Here is a 15471-nt window from a genome sequence, read left to right as displayed (position 1 = left end):
CCTTCACATCGAGAGGAGCCAGCTGAGGTGGCTCAGGCATCTAGTCCGGATGCCTCCCTGGAGAGGTGTTCCGGGCATGCCCAGCCAGGACAAGACTCCAGGGCAGACCGAGGACACGCTGGAGGGATCATGTCTCACAGCTGGCCTCTTGTTGCTCTCACGGTGAAACTGGAAAAGGTAGTCTGGACTTCCCTAATCAGACTGCTGCCACCGTGAACTGGATCCGGATAAGCAGAAGAAAATGGATGGATGGATGTTTATATTCCAAAAATGTAAATAAATAAGAACAGACAGATCACTTTAAAACACTGGTTTTGAATTTTATTCTTATCTTTCAAGTGATACATCTATAAATAATTCATTGCCTTGCATGACAGGTACGGAACACTTTTGAACCCTTTTGACAATCAGTAGAAGATTCTTTATATGCAAAGTTTTCCTTTTTCATAGATAGAAGATATGAAGAGGACCTAAGAGGAGGTCAATGTGCTGTGCGGTTCTCTCAATAAAGCCTTCCCTTTTAAAGCAACATCAAAATAATGAGTAATGTACAACTGTATACTTTCACAGAGTTTTCCATTGTACATGAAAGCAAAGTAGAATACTTTTGGGAATACAACATGACTGGCTTCTTGACTTTCCATCCATACACACACACGGATCTTCAAGCGTGTCCAGAATGGCACAGAAGGAGCGCAAACTCATTTCAATAAATTAAATTGTATAGAAAGATAGCATTTTCTTTCCAAGCGCTTTCCCACGTTTTATTAAGTGCCAAAAACACACACATTGGACATATGACCTTGAAATACCCTTCCAAAGACATTGGGGGCGTCCATACTTTCTCCACCAAGGGCCACATACTGAAAAATGAACAGATGCAAGGGCCGCTTTGATATTACATAAAGCAATACATGTAGATATGCTAAGAAGTTACATATATATATATATATATATATATATATATATATACATACAGTCAAACTTGTCTATAGCGGCCACTAGAGGGAGTCTGCAAAAGTGGCCGCTATAGACAGGTGGCCTGTATAGACAGGTTGGCATCCCGTTTGAATGTTGACCAGTAGAGGAAAAAAACAAAAAAAAAGGGAAAATAATAATAATAATAATGTTGACCAGTAGATGGAACTGCGGACTGCGGATAAAAGTTACAACACTACTAGGCTTGTTATTATCATGGTTCATGGTTTTAATTCATCCTGAACATGCATGAGTCAAACAGTAGCACATCACATAGTACAATTCACAATTTTGCATGTCCAAAAAGGAGTAGGAAGAAGCAAAGCTTATTTAATCCTACCCCTCATCAGTTTCACATCAGTTGCAATACATTTATTCACCTCTTATTCTTCCAAGTGTACTTTGTAGGTCTACATGACAATGTAGTGCAAACTTACTAAACTTACTAACTTACTACTTACTAAAAGGAAGCTAGAGGCTTAATAATAACTGATAGAATATATCCACGACCCACAGAACAAAGCTATGCTAGTTAAGTAAGTAACTTAAAATGGGTGGCCGCTGGCCGCGTTGGACAGGTGACTGCTATACATACGGTCTATAACATGTAAATTTGCTGCGGGGGATTTTTCAGTGGCTGCTATAGGCAGGTGGCCCTTCTATAAAGGTGGCCGCTAAGACAGGTTTGACTGTATATATATATATATATATATATATATATATATATACATATACAGTATATATATATATATATATATATATATATATACATATACACACTATATATATGCTGTATATATACTGTATCTTTTTTAAAAAGCTTTGTGGTAGAGTTGAAAAAGTGTACTATTAGTATGAACTTTGAGTTTTTTGGACTTTAGGCCTCTATTTTTCGCCAATTAAAAAAAAAAATCAAATATTTTAACATTTTTCATAAATAATTTAAGTAAATGTTCTTCTCGTAATATTATGACTTTATTCGCACAATATTATACTGTAACTTTTTCCCCAATCAAATTTTTAAAAAATTACAACTTTGTTTTATTTTCGTTGTCATAATATTGCAACTTTACAAAATGACATTTTTCTGTAATATTTCAACTCTATGCTACTAAAATGACATTTTTCCTCATGAGTTTATTCTCTTAGAATTGCAAATTTATCTTTATTTAACTTTTATTTAACTTATCTGTAAATATTTTTTACTTTATTCTCGTAAAATTACTGCTGTTTTTTTTTCCATTTTTGTTGTTTTTTCCACCCCCCCGCCCCCAACTATTTTTAATTTCTTCTTGTCAATTTTGTTCTCATATTTTGACTTTTTCCCCCAACCTAATTTTCCAAACATTATATTTTTATTTTGTTTTGTTTGTTGCTCATAATATAAAAACCTTAAAAAAATGTTCTTTAAATGTTTCAACTTTCTCATAATATTACAAGTTTTTTCATTAGATTACAACTTTTTTTGTAATTTGTAATGTAAAATGTAATTTTTCATTTTTTTATTGTTAAATTATATTTTTAGAATGTGCCTCAGGCCAATAAACAAACAGCTGCGGGCCGCAAATGGTGCCTGGGCCGTACTTTGGATACCCTTGAAATATATGAACAGAAGTCAGAATGTTAAAAAAAAATAATTAAATATCGATTATACAAATTTGCCTATTTTTGGTCAAAACAATCTTAAAAAATAGTTAATTTTTTTCCCGCAAAAAGCACATCTCATTCCCCACAAACCGCTAATTCATAAACACATACATACTTGATAATACAAGCATTAAGTACCACTGATGAAAAGGCCACAATTTTTACATGTTTATGATAATGCTTTTTCGGCAAGCGTTGAGACCTCTCACTTTGGTGGGTGAACATGAATGCACCACAGCGGCGTGCTATTGAGATGCAACAGTCTGTTTGGCTACGGAAGTCCATGACTCCGATTCCATCTGTTCCTCGATCATCTTACATTATCATTCAGAACGTCAACCAGCTAGAGGAGGATTTGGAGGGGAAGGTGCGAGCCGTGTGTCAAAAACAGACATTTTTATGAGCGTATCAACCACTTGTGGGGATCTACCGCACATGAACTGGTGTTGTCATATGTCCAATGCATGGTTTTCAGCAGACAAGTGAAGGTGATGAGCGGAGTCACAACCCCCATGACACCCCAGCGACTATGAAAGTAAAATGAGCGCATGTGACGAGCCATGAGATGACTACAGTACTGCTTGGCCTTGCCAAATATACAGTCGTGTTCCACATCGGAACGTCAGTCTCCATACAACATAATGCTGTCATTTAGAAGCCTTAGTTAACACAGTTGCCACAATGAAAAGAACACACACATCTGAATACTGTGTAATAAAACAGTAGATGGAGACACGGTTACAGCTAAATAAAGCAACAATAGGAACCACAAACGTTTTTTGTTTTTTTTTCAACAGCAACTTAAATTGCTGTAATTCCAATAAATACTGAAATATTTGCAGTCATGAAAGTTTTACGAGTGTTCTCAGCGCTTTTTGGGCAACAAAATGTCCTCTTTTGTTTCAACAGGAAATAAGCGTCCTAAAGAAATGTTGGTTGGTGTGCTTCCATCCAGGACGGGGGAGTGACAGAACGAAGGTGTGCTATACCTGTATTTCTTGGGGGGGGGGGTGGACATGGTAGCTGCCATCAAAAGATCACTGCACAAAACCTCCAGAACAAAACACTCCACAAATCCATCCCCATGTCTTCATCAAAGTTTGGTGAAAATGTTATAAATAAGACATTTTTCTTGAAAGTATAAAAGAGTAATTTGCCATAACATCCCCCCCCCCACCCCCCCAATAGAATCAAACACCGTAGCTCACTTGAAACCCTGCCAAATGAGTCTCCAGAATTAACACTTCACAACGTATCCATTGCCAAACACATAAACAACAATGAAAAAGGACTAAAGCTCCATCTACCAGTACCAACTGAAACGTAGAAATTGCTCTTTTTCAAATATATGGAAGTGTGACAAGAGTGTACAAGAAACATTTCAACAACTGCAGAATGTCTTCATTCCATCACTGGATGCTATGACACAAAATACCTAGAGTACTCTTTCATAAATAAGATTGCTTGTCTTTTCACCAGCGATGTTTCTGCTTCGTTTTCCCCTGCCCGCCCGGCCGGCGGCGTGCACGCAGAAGATGGACAGGTGGTTTCCGGGGAAGCGACAGACAGAGGGATGGGAAATGAGAGTCGGGGAGAGGGAAGGGGGGGGATGTTGAGGATGGTGTTCCTGTGGCCTATCCATCAGTGCCATTCTTGTTGGGTGCACTGGTATTAATGGTCGTGCCGTCAGGGTGTTGGGCATCTTTGCGAGGCGGCATCCTCTCGTTTATCCGGTCCAGGCCGCGCGCCTCCTCAAAATTGCGAATCTTTCTCGTGGGAGAGAAGCCTTGGATGGCTGAAGGACAGAAGAGTGATGTAACAGCAAATAAAATCACTAAGAGACACCAAATGTTTATACTTAACTAGAAGGTCATTTCTGCAGAAACTGTGTGTGAATGCTGAAGAGCTGAAGCTGAACTGCAATACTATGCAGAAAATGTGGAATTAAAAAGGAAGTGGGAGGTTGTGGGATGTGGAAAATCAAATGTGTTGATGCTGGAATGGTTTGAATGGGTTAGGAGAGGTGCCATTCATTTCAAATGGGAATTTGTGGGGCGGAAAATGTGGATTTTTTTTTTAGGATGTGGAAAATGTTAGTCCAAATGCCCTGAATGAGCTGAAAGCTTTAATTTTGGAATGGTTAGAGTCAGCTGAAAAATGTGCAACTTGTCAAAATTATCCGTTGATTTTCAATGGGAATGTTGTCACAGAAGGCGGATTTATAAGAAAAGTGGGAATTTTTGGGATGTGTAAAATTAGTCTGAATGTGTTGATACTGGAATGGTTTGAATGGGCTGAGAAATGCCATTCGTTTACAAATGGGAATTTGGGCGTCGGAAAATGTGGAATTATGGAAAAAGTGGGAATTTTGGGGATGTGGAAATTGTTTATTCTGAATGTCCTGATTGTTTTCATGTTGGAATGGCTTCAATCACCTGAGTGAATGTGGAACTTGTACAAATTGTGCAGTCATTTTCATTTTCAATGGGAATATTGTTGCAGGAAATGTGGAATTATGACAAAAGTGGTCATTTTTGGAATGTGAAACATTGTTAGCCTGAATGTATTAATGCTGGAATGGGTTGAGAAATGGAGAACAATTCATTTTAAATGGGAACTTTGTGGGTGGGAAAATGTGGCATTCTGGTAAAAGTGGTCATTTTGGGATGTGTAAAATTGCTAGCATAAATTATGCTGGAATGGTTTGGATGGGTTGAGAAATGTGGAAAAATTCCATTCATTTCAATGAGAATTTCTGGCCTGGAAAATGTGGAATTCCAAGATGTGGAAAATTCAAATTCATCCGAATGACCTGAATGTTTTCATATTGAAATGGTTTGAATCAATTGAGAATGCGAGATGTGGAAATTGTCCATTCATTTTCAATGAAAGAATGAAAAAAAAGTGGGAATTTTTGGGATGTGGAAAATGGTTAGTCCGAATGTCCTGAATAGTTTCAGTTTGGAATTGTTTGAATCAGTGGAGAAATGTGGAATGATGGGAAAAGTGGGAATTTTTGGGATGTGCAAAATTGTTAGCTAGAATGTGTTGATCCTGGAATGGTTTGAATGGATTGAGAAATGTGGAAAAATTCTATTTATTTCTGGGCTGGAAAAAAAATGAATTGCAGGGAAACTGAGAATTTTTGGAATGTAGAAAACAGATACTGTGAATGTATGGAATGAGCTGGACGTTTTGATTTTTTGATGGTTGGAAAAAGTTAAGAATGTGGAAGTAGTACGAATTCTTAAAACTCTAAAATGGCATTTGTGTTTGAAAAATGTTTCAGAAAAAGTGGGAATTTTGGGATTGGTGAAAATTCTTAATCCACATGTGCTGAATGAACTGAATGTTTTCGTGGATGGAATGGTTTGAATCAGTTGAGAAATGTGAGCAATGTGGAACTTGTAAAAAATTGTCCATTCATTTTCAATGGGAATGTCACAGAAAATGTGTAGTTACAGAAAATGTCGCAATTTTTTTGGAATGCGTTGATAGTAGGGGTGTCACGAGACGTTCATGAGGCACTTAGTGAGACCAGATGACTGGGTCTATGCGAACGCGATGAGACGAGACGAGACGAGACGAGATTTTAACATTACTTTTAAGAAAAGTACAATGAAAAATATAAAAAAATACTGTATATATGACAATATACTGCAATGTACTAATATAATTTCTACTACGTTACACTCTTCTGCACTTTGTGTGTATGCTACCAGCGACGCCTCGACCCACCGAGACAAAGAGACTGTATAACTGACAAAAGGTTCACTCCTTTCATGTCGTTGTTCTACGGAACAAACATGCCAAGATGTCGAGTTCATTTTCATTTATTATGTGATTAATTAATTAATTTAATGTCATCCCAGTAGCTAGTGCCTAGTACCCACGAGACAGTTTTTTTTCTGAACGACAAATCTTCGTCACGTTTTAATCTCGCGAGATCTTGTGACACGAGATCTTGTGACACCCCTAGCTGATAGATAGTCATTGTATCCTGATTGAGTGGAATATTTTGATGTTGGAATGGTTTGAATGGGTTGAGAGTAGCTGAGCAGAATAACATAAGTATGTCTGAATGCTCTTCAGCATTACCACAATAACACATTAGCTACTTGAATGAATTATCTGTTATATATCACATTCCTCCGCTATCTTTCCTTACAACAGTGTTGGTCTAGTACAGAACAGATGGGCAGTAAAGACAGCGCATGCACAATGACTCTATCACGTTCAAACACCTGAGAAACAAGTTATGACAGTCAGACACCTCACGCTCAGGTGACTTACGGTAATTTCCCGAAACAGCCACAGAACCCAGAAAACGTGAGCAAATGAAAAGCAAACTTGTGAGCGAAGTGTTGGACATATTGTTCAGTTATTCAGATTCAAAGGTAGATCTTAAATGACTCGTATTCAACAGTTCTCTTGCACCATCAGGTCTCAGGAACAATGACGCATTTGCGGGTTTGCCATGTTTAATGATACACTTTATAAAGCACTCGTTGTAATATTATCAAAAATCACCATTAACCATCATCTAATGATGATTATCTCAATAGCTGTAAAAATAACCTGATGCATGCATGTGCACTTCAACAGGATAGACGCTACCAAGTGTACGTAATGAAAAACACAGCCTGTCTCTGTGTGTGTACTTATTGTCCCAAATTGTGGACGTGTGTGATCGTATTACACCACAACTGAGTGCCACAGCCAACCAGGAAGGGCAGTGGAGCAACACCCAAATGCTGTAACAGGATTAGTTGCTGAAAATATCCCAGGAAGGGATGTCCCTGGTCTTATCTTGGCAAGGTCTTAGCAGGCTTTTCTCCGTGTGGGCAGCCATGATTGGCAAGAAAAGTCCATGTAACCACATAGCAGTGCCGTTCGACCACTGACCACTAATAAACGGGTCATTTTCTCAAATGTGCTTTAGTGCCTGTATGGGAGTGTAAGGTGTCGCGTAAAAAAAAAAAGAGACACTAATAATGCAAGAGTAACCAGTAATTACACTCTAAAGACTATGCAATAATATAATGGTGTGAAAAAGTCTTTGCATCGTTCCTGATTTCTTTTTTTTTTGCATGTTTGTCACACTTAAATGCTTTAGATCATCAGACAAACTTAAATATTAGTCAATGACAACACAACTGAATACAAAATGGCAGTTTTATAATGGTTGTAATTCAGTCATTGGACGGTTTTCGAGCATGAACCGTCTTTTTAAGGTCATGCTCCAGAATCTCAATAGGATTCAGGTCAGGATTTTGGGTAGGCCACACCAAAGTCTTAATTTTGTTTTTCTTCAGCCATTCAGGGGTGGACTTGCTGGTTTGCAGAACCCAAGTTGGTTTCAGCTTGAGGTCACGAACAGATGGCTGGACTTTCTCCTTCAGCATTTTTTGGTAGACAAAAAATGTGTTCCATTTATCACGGTAAGGCTTCCAGGTTCTGAAGCAGCAAAAACAGCCCCAAGCCATCACACTACCATCACCACATTTTATGGTTGGTATGATGTTCTTTTTCTGAAATGCGGCGCTACTTTCCCGCCAGATGTAATGGGTCACACACCTTCCAAAAAGTTCAACTTTTGTCTCGTCAGACCACAGAGTATTTTCCAAAAGGTCTTGGGGATCATCAAGATGTTTTCTGGCAAAATTGAGACGAGCCTTAATGTTCTTTTTGTTCAGCAGTGGTTTTGGTCTTGAAACTCTGTCCTGCAGGCCGTTTTTGCCCAGTGTCTTTCTTATTGTGGCGTCATGAACACTGACCTTAACTGAGGCAAGTGAGGCCTGCAGTTATTTGAATGTTGTTGTGGGGTCTTTTGTGACCTCTTGGATGAGTTGTCACTGCATTTTTGGGGTAATTTTGGTTGACCGGCCACTCCTGTGAAGACTCACCACTGTTCCATGTTTTTGTGGATAACGGCTCTAACTGTGGTTCGCTGGAGTCCCAAAGCTTTAGAAATGGCTTTGTAACATTTTCCAGACTGATAGATCTCAATTAATCTCAGTTAAGTTACGTTTCAACAGGGGGGGGCAATCACTTTTCCACACAGGGCCGTGTAGGTTTGGATTTTTTTTCTCCCTCACTAATAAAAAGTTTCATTTAAAAACTGCATTTTGTGTTCAGTTGTTTTGTCATTAACTAATATTTAAATTAGTTTGATGATCTGAAACATTTAAGTGTGACACACATGCAAAAAAACCAAACAAACAAAAAAAGAAATCAGCAAGGGGTCAAACACTTTTTCACACCACAGTAATATAACAATATATTTGCAATATAACAGACAGAGATCATACACATGAGAGTGGAACCACAAAGCCATGCGTACCTTTCGCTTTAGCTGCCTCAATGGTAGCTATGTTAAAAGGAGGTTTGGGGGAAGAAGGCAAAAAGGGAAACATTACAATGCAGCAAATACAAGCGCCAGCAAATACATCACTGATATTAAGTCCCAATGTCATAAACTGCTGTCAGCTGATGGGGAATTACTCTATAGGCAGACAGTCTGTCATGTCAATGTTTACAGAAATGTACAGTGGAACCTTGGTTAGCATCATGAATCTGTTCCAGAAGGCCAAAAATGTTAACCCAAAACATGTTTTTATAGTTTTACATGCAGAACACAATTCTAAATGCATATAAATGATGAATGAAAGGCAGAAATGAACATTTAAAGTTACTTTTCCCTTCAGTGAAGATGTGATGACATGTTGACAAAGACACAATGTGGCAGCGAGATCAACACAAACGTATACAGCATTTGGATAAAGAAGGTGAGAAACTAACACTATTGGATTCAAGAAACAACTCATAGCAAAACACGAATGTGGTGTCTGTTGATCTCGCTGCCACATCGTGTCTTTGTCTCACGTCTTCAATGAAGGTAAAAGTAACCATTGGTACGCTAACCGGAAAGTGTGCGCAAACCGAGGTAAAATCATTAACCAAAAAACATGCTAACCGAGGGCGTATGCTAACTGAGGTTCCAGTGTAAATTCTCAACAGTTGGTGAATAACATGAAAACACCTTATTGAGTGATTGCGGATGTGGGACGAGTGGGATGAGAAGTGGAGGAGCTGCTTGGTTGTGTATGGCAAGCAGAAGCGCAACGTAGCTGAGCAACAGAATGACTGTAATGCGATCGCTCCTCCTATTAATGATAAGTGTCACATTTCATAATAGAAACAGAAAGACTCAAAATAATCCAAGCCACACCGCGCTCGCTCACCCGACTACGTGAAAAAAATGTGTCATTTAATTAATGCCAATAATTAATGATAAAAACTGGGACAAAATGGCAACATTTTTTGTGAAAAACCGAATAGTACGTAAACCCAAGAATCAAATTTGACCCAGTTTAGCTGGGATCAAACATGGACAGTGACATTCTCCTAGAGCTCATCACGGGGTTTCCCTTCTGATGGCTCAGCAACTTCTGTAAGTCTCTCATGTGGCACAGCGCGACACCCAACATGTTCTCTGCAGGCGAGGCCAGGCACCAACCTTTAGATCAGAGGGTCAGCGGCCGCTCCCAACGGACAGGTTGACCTCTCAGGCACTTCAATTGACAAAAATGTCTGCCCTTCTTGTGTTAGGCATGGGGGCATTTATCTAATGCTCTTCAAAGCTACTGATGGGACAGGGAAGCTCTGCTAACATCACCCTTGGTCTGTGTGGTATTGTGCTTGTCATCATGCAAGCAATGCATGAATTTACTATCACAAACTGTGTCAGTGATGGTGAAATATTTTCCATATTTCCAAAATATGTTTCAGGCAAGTTTTTATTCATAATTAAAAAGGTTAATAAATGAGATACCTCATACCTGTCAACATTTGCATTTGAAAACAAGGGATATTATCCAGAAAATGAGAACTATAATATAAACATATATAATAAATATACAATATCATTTTTGATTAAAGTAAAACGGTAAACTATTCAAACGGGAGGGTTCCAGGAAAGATGGGCAAAATAAGGTAGTTTCCCCGTAAAAACGAGAGGGTTGACAAGTACAGATGTGCTAGCAGCATCTGCGACCATTGTATTACATCTTGCTCATTAAAAGTTAAGACTTGAGCGCTTTACTTTTTTCACATCTAAATATTAACAGTGGTTAACTAATTTTTACCCTTGTATGAATTAAGAATGTTCATATTTAAGTTTGCCCAGACAATTAATAAAGATTGGATAATGATGACCTTAAAACAGATTGTTTCTATTTCCATTGTTCTGCATCATAAAAAGTCTTAAAACAAAAATAAAATTATAAGTATTCATATTTTGCTGTAGCGAGACAAAAAAAAAAGAGGGAGAGGGCAATTTATTGAAAACTTACTAACGACATTAATACTAATCTACCTACAGTCATGGGGGGAAACAAGAACACCACATGGTGTTCCAGCTATATCCGCTTGGGGTACCCTAATTTTTTTACGACTGTATAAGAGCATCAAAAGAAAGCGTATTCTCAGTTTGTCCCATGTTTTTAGTTTCCAGTCAATGATAAAACCTGTCTTTCATGAATGGAGTGACTCATAGAGATACCACTTTGGGATCCAAATTATTTTTCCTCCACAATGCACAGCACAAACAACATTAATGACAAAAACAGAAAAAAACAAACAAACACACTTGGTGACAAAGGGGTAATTAAACGTTATGGGGACTTTGTGGTCACCAAATATGAACGCAGCTAGTGGGAAGGCACTACAGAGCAGGCCGACGCTGCAGAAAAACACACACTTACCAGTTTGTAAGGTCTGCTTTCCACCCGACAGCACTCCCATGGGAAGAGTTCCGGTCGGAGTCAGGCCTTTGAGAGTTAATACACTCTCACTCTCCTCCCTGGACCACAAAACAGAACAAAAAGTGGCACATTTATCACATTATGGCAGGAGATAGCAGAAATACCTCAAGGTTCTGAGGTTGTTTTGTAATAAAGAGTCTAAATCAAGTGCCACCAATCCTTGTGACACTGAGAAGTACCCAGACCATAATGAGTCATGTGCTAGGCTACGTGTTTATTTATAATAAGTTTTAATAATAAGATAGTTGCTTGTATAGCGGATCCCCACAAATGGTGGATTTTAGGTCAAATTTTTTTTAAATTTTTTTTGCTTCTCAGAAAATAGGCAGTTTTTTTGTGCAGAAAACATTCAACATATGTTTATTTATGAATACCTGATTAAACAGGTAAAATGTATAGCGTAAGTGTATCGCTGTTAAAAAGCCCACCATTTTTACATGTTTGTGTCTTTATGCTTCACTAATATTGCTTTTTTCGTCAAGCGTGGAGATTTTGGCGGTCCTTGAACGCACCATAGTTGGAGTGAAACAAATATGCAACTTCAACAGCGTGACTCCAATTCCGCCTGTTCATCCAACATTTTAGATCATCATTTGTTAGTGATGAGTAGCTGTACATTTTATACTTGAAATGTGTTTAATAAGTGTGTGAGGCATATTTTGGAGAGAAGGAGAGGTTTCTGCAGCTGAATGTAATCTAATCATTTCAACAGCATGTTTATTGCAAAAGCTGATCCAAAATCAGAGAACGTCAACATCAAGCTTTTATGGGCGTCTCAATTACTCAAGGATTTACGTCATTCACTGGTGGTCCTGGTATGATTTTCTGTTCATAACACTTAAATCTTGTATAGCGTCTGAAAGCACTGTCACATAGCACATAGCAGCAGCAGAGAAACTCCTGGTGCATTTTTTAAATATTTACAGTATATTTTGACAAACTCTTTGGAGATCTTAGCTGGTAAAAAAAAATAGCAGAATATAAATAAAAATCCAACAAGAAGATGCAACTCAACAGCAAGCATTACTGTTTTCTTATAAGTGCAACATTTTACACAGAAGTGCAAAGAGAACACACTGAGCCAAACCTGAGTACTGAGAAGACACGGGCCATTTTCCCCACTGCACGAATCTTATTCCGAATCACCTCCTTACGCATTGCTGTGGTCCCACCTGGAAGACACAGCACATCACTGTCACACTAAAATATTCATTTCAAAAGGTGGGTAAGTTACTGTAAAAAGCTGTGTTCTTAAATCAGTCATATCTGCTAGCTTACCTTCATAAAGATCATCTCCCTCTGACATGAGCTCATCATCAGAGCAAATGTTGAGCACATTCACCAACATCTCTGTCACTGTGGGGAGAGTAAACATTTTACAACTTCTGTCTGGTTTGATCCTAACCTCTATTAGTTATCCCTATTTTAAAAAAGGCAATTATGAAGCCTCGTCTGTCTTTACAAAATGATTCTTGCGCTTGTGAGTAGTCAAGACACTTATAATATCTATTTTGACACAGAGCTGTCCAAAGTGCTGCCTGGGGGCCATTTGCGAACTGCAGTTTGTTTTTTGATTGGCCTGCGGCACACTGTAGAAATACAATTTTACCAGAAAAAACAGCAAAAATGCGAAAAATAGAGCACAAAGGCAAAATGTAACAAGGAGAAGCTGAAATGTTGATACTAATAATGAATAATAAAATATAGCTTTGTCTTTAAATGTATATAACATTTTTTAAATGTTTTCACAAAATTTAAACAAACATAAACATATCCAAGTTGATTTTTAGCATGCAGCCCTCAGAAAAATTTTGGACACCCTTGCTTGCAGAATCCAACAGGAAGCCATAAAACCAAAGGCCTCCCTCACTCACAGTGCAACGTGGGGGGAGCCCTTGTTATATTTGGTAATATTCTGTGTAACCATGGCAATGTAATTGACAAACTAAGTTGAAAACATCCACTTGATGAGGAACCCATCCTTCATGTGCATGTGCATGTGCATATAACATGCTAGCAACCACTTTACCAACAAATGGCATACCTTTCTCCCCAACAAACGGCAAAGACCATGTGAAGACGTCCATGAAATTGGGCAACCAATAAGGGTGGGGGGAACAGTTGAACTGTCGGATATTCATCACGTTGTTCTCGTATTTTAATACAGCAGCTACAGCAAAAGAGATCACACAGAAAAGGAAATCCAGGGATTAAAACATATCATAGTGAAATTAAAAGCTTCTAAGATAAACAAACCTTTGTTGTTGTAGACATCCAGGTAATTTGGAGCAGAAAAGATTGTAATTAATGAAGGGAAGCCAGTAGTTTGACTTTTTCTGTACATCCGATATCTATTGGGCCACAAAACAAACAACTCAACAGACATATTACATATGACGGAAAATGTGGCAGTAAACTCCAAACTAACTTACCCCGCATCTTGTGCTTCGTGGGCTCTAATTACTGACAACAAGTTATTATTTACCAAAAAGTCACAGACAGCTGAGTAACTGCGAAGAGAAAAAAAAGAGAGAAATCAATCAATCAGTTTAAATGCTGAGCTCTAATCTTTTTAGCCGTGTACAGTAATCCCTTACCACTCTTCAAATGTCGCAGCTTAATTTTTTCACGGTTTGATAAAAATATATTAATTAATACATCATGCTGTTTCATGGTTGAATATGGCCTATTATTAGTAAAAAACAAAAAAAAAAATACAAGCAAGCATAAAAGCATAAAAATGACTAAAAAAAAAATGACTGCAAATATAAGGCCTTCAGAAGACATGTTTAAAGATGTTGTGATGTATATATGTGTATATGCAGTGTATATATATATATATATATATATATATATATATATATATATATATATATATATATATAGATATAGTATTCTACAATGGTAACTAAGGGTCAGTAATGTTACTGCAATGTTCGGTGCGACACACAAGCATCGGATTTGATTGGCGGAACAACAGGCTTTTATCGCAGGTTTCAATGATCTCACAACAGGCATAATAATCCCTAACATGGGTTTCTTTTGCGGCCGTAACCCATGCCAAGCTAAAACTTAACTATGAATTCCTGATGTCACTTCCTGTCCGCCCCCCAATAAGCTCCCCTAGCACCGGAACACATTTACAGGAACACACACGAGCACAAGTCTGATTAACGTCTCGAATGGCTTTTTTCCCCCTCTTATTATGTCTACTATATTGGGTAATGCGAGTGTAAAGGTGACTATAGGGATGTCATTTCATGTCAAGAGGGTTCTTATAGTGTTAAAAAAAAACTTATTTAGAAGGTCGTAAACAGGTTTTTTATGCATAATTGCTATGTGAAGATATTAACTTGAAATGACTATCGTACTTATCATAGTATCATACCTGAAAAAGTAGGAGCAGCCTCTGACAGAGTTATGGTTAAAGTGTTCAGTTGTCTTTTCACTGCCGTAGTCTTCACCAGGGTCGGCCCAAATCAGATCACACATTGGCCCAAATGCCGGAGGCTCCTTAAATCTATCTAACTGTTAGAAAATAGTTAGTAGACATACATTAGTACATTGTGGCAATAAGCATCTTAGGATATAGCGTACTGTACGAATGTGGATGACTATATGATATGGGAATGACTTACTTTCCTTATGTCATCAAGGCAATTGATTTCTGGTGAGAGCCCACCGTGGACACAAAGGAACTGCTGGTTCAGCAGGGCAGCGAGGGGCAGGCAGTCAAAGGCCTCCATACAGGCATCATAGACCCTTTCTGAGTACTTAATTTTACCTGTCACAAACAGTGAGACAACACAAGTACATGGTCATATGACTGATATATACTACAGTGGATCCCCGCACATCTGTGGTCAGTATTCGCGATCCCACAAATACAAAGATGTTTGATTAGTGGGAAAACCCACCCTTTTGTGCTTATAAACTCCATAAAAACCCATCTCATTTGCCCAAAATTAGTAAAACTTGAGTAGCACAGAAAATAGCAAAAAAAAAAATGTCAACTTGCTTG

The 15471-nt window shown here is 38.2% G+C and overlaps 1 protein-coding gene across 2 annotated transcripts in view; it reads right to left on the bottom strand.

Annotated features, from left to right (window-relative positions):
- Window positions 1-295: 295 nt before the first annotated feature.
- The window catches only part of ppp3cca (protein phosphatase 3, catalytic subunit, gamma isozyme, a), a 46802-nt gene continuing 31626 nt past the window's right edge, over window positions 296-15471 (bottom strand). The window contains exons 5-14 of one of the 2 annotated variants that reach the window (XM_054774663.1): window positions 15089-15234; window positions 14839-14978; window positions 13883-13960; window positions 13707-13801; window positions 13495-13620; window positions 12729-12806; window positions 12538-12622; window positions 11391-11488; window positions 8969-8995; window positions 296-4420 (exon numbers count right to left, since the gene is read on the bottom strand). In XM_054774663.1, coding sequence (XP_054630638.1) covers window positions 4260-4420; window positions 8969-8995; window positions 11391-11488; window positions 12538-12622; window positions 12729-12806; window positions 13495-13620; window positions 13707-13801; window positions 13883-13960; window positions 14839-14978; window positions 15089-15234 — 1034 coding nt within the window. In that variant the 3' untranslated portion in view covers window positions 296-4259. The remainder of the gene's footprint in view (window positions 4421-8968; window positions 8996-11390; window positions 11489-12537; window positions 12623-12728; window positions 12807-13494; window positions 13621-13706; window positions 13802-13882; window positions 13961-14838; window positions 14979-15088; window positions 15235-15471) is intronic. The other variant, XM_054774664.1, reaches the window with a different exon arrangement.

This window comes from Dunckerocampus dactyliophorus, chromosome 4, assembly GCF_027744805.1.
Source record: "Dunckerocampus dactyliophorus isolate RoL2022-P2 chromosome 4, RoL_Ddac_1.1, whole genome shotgun sequence".
NCBI lineage: Eukaryota > Metazoa > Chordata > Actinopteri > Syngnathiformes > Syngnathidae > Dunckerocampus > Dunckerocampus dactyliophorus.
Note: the sequence above shows the minus strand (reverse complement) of the source record. Positions and strands in the feature narration are given on the sequence as shown.